General features: G+C 44.8%; 1 protein-coding gene across 1 annotated transcript; it reads right to left on the bottom strand.

Moving 5' to 3' along the window:
- Positions 1-1,481: 1,481 nt before the first annotated feature.
- Positions 1,482-6,709, bottom strand: LOC106816367 (actin, muscle-like). Its single transcript, XM_014820962.1, has 4 exons — positions 6,669-6,709; positions 3,216-3,357; positions 2,432-2,657; positions 1,482-2,285 (listed from the first exon to the last, which is right to left on the bottom strand). The coding sequence occupies exons 1-4, from the start codon at positions 6,707-6,709 to the stop codon at positions 1,960-1,962; spliced, it is 735 nt and encodes a 244-aa protein (XP_014676448.1). The 3' UTR covers positions 1,482-1,959.
- Positions 6,710-8,998: the final 2,289 nt, after the last annotated feature.

Below are 8,998 nucleotides of genomic sequence, written 5' to 3'. Positions count from 1 at the left end.
ACGTAATCAGCAGACGACAGGGTATCTATATTTAGAACAAGTATATCCGCATTGAGATGACTGAATCTTTACCTTATATATCCTTACATCAATGCACGCGACGTAAAACGATGCTTCCCACTGAACCCATATGGAGTAGGGTAGAGCTGAGTACAATAGGGTAGAGAAGAGTAGAGTATAGTATAGTAGAGTATAGTAAATTGGAGTAGAGTAGAATAGAGTAGAATAAATTATAGTAAAGTATAGTCGAGAATAGAGCTGCGCTGGAGCTGGAAGCCGTTAGCGGTCTCAACCTCGTAGGGCACTTCATCGGATTGATCGGAAGCAAGTTGAGATCGCAGTCGAGTTAGCTCCTGATCAAATATTTACGACAAACCATTGGGTTGCCGGTAGAGGGAGGCACTGATACCGTCAGCAACGAAGATGTAAGAACCACGAGGATTGTTCACGTATTAATTCGTTAATAATTTTGCCTCGTTCCTTTACGTAAAACACTACTATGTCGCTAAGTCGCCGACATCTACGCATCTCATAACCGTATATTAGTATTGGGAGGCACTTATGGCGGGTTAGTGGCTTAGTGCCGACCAGGCGAAGTAGCGAGGTCGCGTTTGCAATATTTTAACCCTCTGCTCTGTACACTCGTATATTCTGCACGGGTAGTTTTTTGTGTATAATAGTTATCTTGAGTTGATTACAGCGATAAAACGCGCTGAGTATAAATTCAAATTTCATTTCGGTACTAAACACTAGAACGTGCCACTCTAACCACTTTGATCGCGCTACGTAGCGGTATGACACAGGAATATCGACACAGGGTATAAATACTAAATACGGGCGCTTGATGCTGTGGCGCCCTCTCCTGTCAATAATATTAGACTGTAAAGCCTTCAGCTTTATTCGCCTTACCCTTACGTCACTTCTTCCTCGATAATATTCATTATATATGTAATAAATGTGTTTTATTTGTATAAATAGCCCGATTTGAAGTAAACGGTATCATGCATTTTCAGGATATGTTCGTTAGATGTAGGCTGTTTCTCTGGTGTTACTACTGAAGATTTATCTAGTGTGGCAATATTAGCTTCTTCCCACTAGAAAATTTCTACACCCGAAATGGAAATTCCGGTTATAAAATGAATAATGCGTCCACATTCTACACGTTTGACACACGAGGAACTGTAGAGTTGCATTGTGAATGTATGAACACAACTTCTATATTCAGTTTCACAGAAGTACAAGTTACATGCACTTATAGCACAATTTCAAAAAAGAAAGAAACGTCACTGTTGGTATTACGTTGTGAAATATCCCCATGAACCTACCAATAATATGAAAAAGCTTCATTTTAATTTACTAGTTAGCTGTTAACATTTTATCTAACCATAGTTGTTTAACCAACACGTTGTTCACTGCATTGCAAAACCCATTGGTTATGCATTTACTTAGATCAAATCAACATAAGAAAACGCAACAAATAATTTAATAGAAATATAAGTTTTTTTTAATAATAAACACATTCTTGATTGACGCAACTGTCGTATTGTTAGGCATTTCCGCAATATCATATCAGTTACGTACGAAATAATATAATCAATGAATCATAATGACCTCCCTTAGAGAACAAACATGTTTTTTTTAGCTATTTGAGCTCGCAGGAAACTGAAGCAGAAGACGTGAAACGTTGCTAGTTGAGCGAATGTTGCTGCTTTGCTGCTTTGTTGCTATTGTAGATGGCACGACAAATTACCAGCTGCCAGAAGCCAGGGTCCACCAAATAGTACCTTTATCACAAGTGCATTTTCTTAAAGCGCATATATTACAAGGCATTACAACGCCATTACGATAAACACAGAACAGTGGTGGTGCGCCCAGAGACGAATAACAAGGCAGTGGAATGTTTCTATCTTCGTCTTGATCATAGAGAGAGAGAGAGAGAGAGAGAGAGAGAGAGATAACCTAGAAGCACTTGCGGTGCACAATGGATGGGCCGGACTCATCGTACTCCTGCTTGCTGATCCACATCTGCTGGAAGGTGGACAGGGAAGCCAGGATGGAGCCACCGATCCATACAGAGTACTTCCTCTCTGGTGGAGCAATGATCTTTATCTTCATGGTGCTCGGCGCAAGGGCAGTGATCTCCTTCTGCATTCTGTCGGCAATGCCTGGGTACATGGTGGTGCCACCGGACAGGACGGTGTTGGCGTACAGATCCTTACGGATATCAATGTCGCACTTCATGATGGAGTTGTAGGTGGCTTCGTGGATACCAGTGGACTCCATGCCTGTTGACAAAGTTATAATATGATGAGAAATCAATCAGTAATCAATAACCACGTATAAATACAGCATTAACAAACTCCTCTTGCTCACGAACCATGGCAACACGAAGGTGGCGCCACAAGCTCACGACATTCGCGGAGATACCTACCGAGGAAAGATGGCTGGAACATGGCCTCTGGGCAACGGAACCTCTCGTTGCCGATGGTGATGACCTGTCCGTCGGGAAGCTCGTAGCTCTTCTCCAGGGAGGAGGAGGCAGCAGCCGTGGCCATCTCCTGCTCGAAGTCCAGGGCGACGTAGCACAGCTTCTCCTTGATGTCACGCACGATTTCTCTCTCGGCTGTTGAAGGCCGGTATCGACCAGGATGTGAAGCCTGGTGTCATTGAGCCTGTTCCTGTCGGTGAACCTGTAGAGTGGTGTCATCGTATGGTCGTTTGTGCCAAGAAGAACGGTGAGCCAAGGCGAACAGTTGACTTCCAAGCACTCAACACACATGCTAAGAGAGAAACCCATCACACACAGAGCCCATTTCACCAAGCTCGCTCAGTGCCAGCGAATAAAACGAAGACAGTCCTCGATGCTTTAAATGGGTATCATAGCGTTCCTCTGCATGTCGATGACCGCCACCTGACCACATTCATTACCCCCTGGGGTCGCTATCGTTACAGGGTGGCACCTCAAGGATACATTGCATCTGGTGATTATCGCTGACTCTGCACTCTCATATACTGACTATACAAAGTGCACAGATGACACACTCATATGGGCAGACACCATTGCGGACAGTTTCTTCAGGGTAGTAGAGTGGCTAGACCTCTGTGGCCGTCATGGTATTACTCTCAACCCAGAGAAATTTGTGTTCGCCCAGGACACAGTTGAGTTCGCGGGCTTCGAGATTACGCCCGAATCAGTCCGACCTTGCAGCAAGTACCTCCAAGCCATCCTGGAGTTCCCCATGCCGCGCAACATTACAGATGTGCGGGCCTGGTTCGGAGTGGTCAACCAGGTCAGCTATGCTTTCAGCATGACGGACAAAATGCAACCATTCCGTGAACTCCTCAAGCCTTGATGAACTATCGCAAACAACGAATCTCGTTCAAAATCTAGACAATTTCGCGTTATTACCCCCACACCGCGAGCAATTGAATTTAGATTTACTTATAAATGATCTGTCCCATCAATCATCTAATCACAGACTACAAAGGCATTTTGCACTTTCTTAGACATGATAATAAAACATCCATAGGCGATCTGTCAGACGGGAGCTTATGATGTTACGCACCCCTCAAGCACACGCGCACACAGACGTACACACGCAGACATACTTCTACAGACGCACACACACACAGTAGAATACACGTTAGATCGGAATACTGAACTGAAAATATTCGGGCTGCAACGAGACTAAATAAACACGGCAGAATATCTCAATTGCGTAGTTTTCCACTAAAATCTTTTCATTCTATCTTCTTAATTAAACTAAGATGCCGGTAAACGCACACAGACCTCACGTAATCAGCAGACGACAGGGTATCTATATTTAGAACAAGTATATCCGCATTGAGATGACTGAATCTTTACCTTATATATCCTTACATCAATGCACGCGACGTAGAACGATGCTTCCCATTGGACCCATATAGAGTAGAGTAGGGTAGAGCTGAGTACAATAGGGTAGAGTATAGTAGAGTATAGTATAGTAGAGTATAGTAAATTGGAGTAGAGTAGAGTATAGTAGAATCGATCAGAGTAAAGTATAGTCGAGAGTAGAGCTGCGTAGTAGCCTCGTAGGGCACTTCATCGGATTGATCGGAAGCAAGTTGAGATCGCAGTCGAGTTACATAAAATCAGGAGCTTATGACAAACCATTGGGTTGCCGGTAGAGGGAGGCACTGATACCGTCAGCAACGAAGATGTAAGAACCACGAGGATTGTTCACGTATTAATTCGTTAATAATTTTGCCTCGTTCCTTTACGTAAAACACTACTATGTCGCTAAGTCGCCGACATCTACGCATCTCATAACCGTATATTAGTATTGGGAGGCACTTATGGCGGGTTAGTGGCTTAGTGCCGACCAGGCGAAGTAGCGAGGTCGCGTTTGCAATATTTTAACCCTCTGCTCTGTACACTCGTATATTCTGCACGGGTAGTTTTTTGTGTATAATAGTTATCTTGAGTTGATTACAGCGATAAAACGCGCTGAGTATAAATTCAAATTTCATTTCGGTACTAAACACTAGAACGTGCCACTCTAACCACTTTGATCGCGCTACGTAGCGGTATGACACAGGAATATCGACACAGGGTATAAATACTAAATACGGGCGCTTGATGCTGTGGCGCCCTCTCCTGTCAATAATATTAGACTGTAAAGCCTTCAGCTTTATTCGCCTTACCCTTACGTCACTTCTTCCTCGATAATATTCATTATATATGTAATAAATGTGTTTTATTTGTATAAATAGCCCGATTTTAAGTAAACGGTATCATGCATTTTCAGGATATGTTCGTTAGATGTAGGCTGTTTCTCTGGTGTTACTACTGAAGGTTGTTCTAGTGTGGCAATATTAGCTTCTTCCCACTAGAAAATTTCTACACCTGAAATGGAAATTCCGGTTATAAAATGAATAATGCGTCCACATTCTACACGTTTGACACACGAGGANAAACTGATAATTGCAGTTGACCATAACCCATCCTCAGTCTTTTGATCGCTCGCTGAGGAAGCCCCAATGCAGGCTTAAGGAACCTGAAAGGAGAAGACATTGAGATACAAGTTCGAATGGTCCACAACCCGGTTTCAAAAACAGATCGGCCGGACCGCGTGTCAAACGTACCCAGTGCCCTCAGAAGACTAATAAGTTGCACTGAGCGATGAATTTCAAGCCTGCGACATGGCCGCCACTGGGCTTGCGCACCCCTACTTCAGCCCCTCATTCTTGGCTGCAATCGGGTGCTAGAAGCCGAACACCCGGATGACCTCGATGTCATCTCCGAAAGTCAGCCGTGCGCGCACACACTGCAATAAGCTGCTGACATGGGCGAGCGTGCAAGAGGCGACAGCGAGTGATTGTGTAGCCATGAATGAGCTTGTGGATTGGTTGAGCAGCGGCCTGCCCTGAGCTTCGCCATGAGCTGCCGAAACAGGCAGGATCATCAGTCAGTTTCGGGATGACCTCTATCAATAGATGGTGTAGTTCTCTACAAGGAGAGGGTCGTACATTCCCCCCATGCTTACGCCATAGATGTCCTCCCAAACACTGCACGCTGCCATCAAGGTGACGTCGAGTTGGCCCGAGCGGAGTCCTCGGTCTTCGCGCCCGCTCACCCCTGCCAATCAAACGGATATTAGGGCTTAGGTGCCAGTGACTGCACAGGATTGCACAACACAGCCAGCGCACACCGACACCCGACAACCCCAAACCTACCCCTTCCAGTGCTGTCTGCCGCTGCTAGTTCGCATTACAAGGCGGAAATTACCTGGTTGTGCGTCGATCGTTAATTCATTGGCCAGTAGTGGAACATGCATCAGACTGGCGTGCCAGGCCCTGATAACTTGCCTCCGGCCGGTATCTTTGCTGGACATTCGGTATCCAAGATGACTACGAGTTGTGGTGGCCGGGTTCACTGCAGCGCCACCAGGACATTCCTGGAATAAAAAACTGGGGGTCCACAGACTAAGCTCGGTGCGTTCCCGGCATTCAACTGCAGAGCAGAAGTAGGAGTGAAGACAGTGAAGCGCTATGGATCACTAAGGCAACACCGCGTCAACGTGCGTGAGCCTGCACACCGCCAGTCAGCCGCAGTGGTGCAATACAGAAATACGCCTGACCCGATGCCATAAAGATCTGTCGCCGCCTGTGTAATCCTTTGGTCGACCTAGAAAAGACTTCATCCCTATCGCCAGCGCATACAGGCTCACCCACATGGCGTGAAACACATGACGGCGAGGCGAGGAAGCACTCAAGAACAGGCACATGAAGGCTGCTTGAAAGGTGGACAGAGCCACACAAGCGACTGGCCACGCTGGCGGGGCCAACCAACATACGCCTCCAGAACCAAACTGGCCCCCACGCCCACACGATGGAACAAAACTGGGTCTCATTCGAGGTTAGACCAATTTTACCAGTATGGTTGTACCAGATAATGGTCGGTCGAATTACATGGCGGAACAGAAAATTTCTGCGGCGTACGAACCTGTTGTGGTGCCACAGAGACCCAAGCCTCGGACACTGGAGGAGGACCTTCGCTACTCACCCACCGTCACGCCAATCGGGGCACATGAACACATGCCCCAAACATTACGGTCTTCAATGCCCAGGACAGCGGAGCCAGCTGCCACGCTGCCGCCATTGGCTATCACCGCCCCACCGGCGGTTACCCCAGCACCACTCCCGTCTGCTGAACCACCGTCAGTGCCATCGCCTGCACCCAGTACCAGCGGGATGCCCCGTGTCACACCTGCTGTCCAACCTACTACTCCTGCTGCACCCCCTAGTAGGCCGAGTGTAGCCAGGGTCACGACCCCGCGCAGGGAAGTGGGTGCCCCTGGAACTCTGCCTCCCGACAGAACACGTAGAGCTCGACGACCTCCTGCGTGGCAGAAGGACTATGTTATGTGCTGACTCTTATAATGTGAAATCAGGAACTGATTCAGAAGGATATTTTTTTTTTCAGTCTTCGTTTGTAACCCAAAGACTTGGGGGAGATAGAGCAGGCTTATTTAATTGCTCGTTAGATGGCGCGCAGGTCAATACAAATGGCCTCACTCTCGTTGTGAATTTGTTAGCATTGTCCCGCGTCCAATGCGTCAGAGACAAATGGTTATTCCTATCTAATTATTATTTTGATTACAATATATGCCCATACTATGCAAGCTAAAATACTATTTACACATGAAACAGGAGTCACGCATATATTTTTTATTATTAATATAAAATGGTACTTAAATTGAAGGTTTTCATAGATATTAATAATAAGAAATATAAGAAATTATAAAACATGTTTATTCCCTGCTGTCTCTAAAATGGAAACGCATTTATTTCATTGCTATTTTTTAAACTTGCTACATTATAAATTATCACATTTGCAGGTTTCATACATGTAGGCCCTATACACGTACACAATTTCGCCATTTTCATTGCTTTAATTGCTTGTGCAATGTATTTAGAGGTTAACATTCCTCCTTGTTCATATACATGTAGTTAGATGTGCATTAAACATGAATCAATATATATGCTTTGCAAGTTAATTACATGTATGTCTGAGTGTGCATTTCTGTTGTATTAGAATTAAGAAATCCAGTGAGCATAAAGACATCCATAAATAAATGATATGACCGAGACTGACTGAACTGACTGCAGTTAACTGACTGACGGAGAAGAACCGACACTGCATATCTACCTAAAATACCCCACAATGAATATCATACACACACGTAAAAATCCAAAAAACAAAAAGCACAGGCAGATAGTCGATCGGTTCAGTACAGAAAACAAACGCACCCACGATTTTACATAGCTTCTGTACAGTATAGCATTCATGCATATTATGTAGTATACGACAAGTGCGTACGAGCGAACGCGCGATCCAACTTTTCAGCTATGTACAAATGACCTATGACCCGATGACGTCATAGGGCGCCAGTGCGTAACTACGAACTGGCTTATTAACTGTTTAATCGGTAGAATTAATGTCAGTTACATCACCCCTGATTGCATGCACATCGCCTATCAGGATTTCTTCTCTTATACAAGCCTGAGTGTACGTCACTGGAGTCTACTGGAGAGAGTGCACCTGTATCCACACGTTTAATGTCTGACGAATTAGCTGTTTAACCCTCAGACCCGTCCGCGATTTTTTTCCCCTACACGTTATATCCATTGCAGAGTTTTGGGCTCCTCTGGTTGGCTGCTTTTATTTGCTTTGACTCAACAAACCTTCAAAACAAGGGAACAAACGCCATTTGTAAATATTTGTTATGGTTTATGATCAGTAGATAAGTAAGTTTTCTGATGTATTTTCCATAAAAAACACACATTTTACTCATTAAAGGCATACTAGGCCCATTGATTATGCAATGTTGACGAAGGCTAGAGTAACTGGCACCTTGTGTAGTTAATAAGTACATAACCTTATGCAATCCAACGCGATATTAGGTTGTCGATATCACCTTACTGTTACTAAGAAATGTTTAATTGAAATCCGCAGTTCCAAAAATCAGTTGTTTTACAGTTTCAACACGCTGCCGGCGAAGCGAGTGTGATACAGATTTATAGTGCACGCGCATTTTCGCACGCATGCTCGGCTGTAAGCAATGCTATCATCAGTAATTTCGTAAATATGGACGCTCGTGATAAGGGAACTTTTGTCAGGGCTGTCCACGTGCGTCCGTGATTACTACGTTTTTATCTCCATTTCCATTTAGTCGTGGCCGTGGTTACACCGCTGACACCTCCATTTCATCTGCGTCCAAAACATACGCGGCCGCACAAATGTTACGTCATCACTTGACTCCTGGATGACATTTACGCACGTAAATAATACGTTGATACATATCAACAACCGATTTCAAGTCTTGTTTGTAATGTAACCAGCAGTGATATTGGACAAACTAATACTCGTTTGGCTATAAGGTTATGTACTTATTAACTGCACAAGGTGCCAGTAACTCTAGCATTCGTCAACATTGCATAATCAATGGGCCTAGTA

Source organism: Priapulus caudatus, unplaced genomic scaffold (assembly GCF_000485595.1).
Source record: "Priapulus caudatus unplaced genomic scaffold, Priapulus_caudatus-5.0.1 Scaffold1360, whole genome shotgun sequence".
Taxonomy (NCBI): domain Eukaryota; kingdom Metazoa; phylum Priapulida; class Priapulimorpha; order Priapulimorphida; family Priapulidae; genus Priapulus; species Priapulus caudatus.
This window is presented reverse-complemented; position numbering and strand designations above follow the sequence as displayed.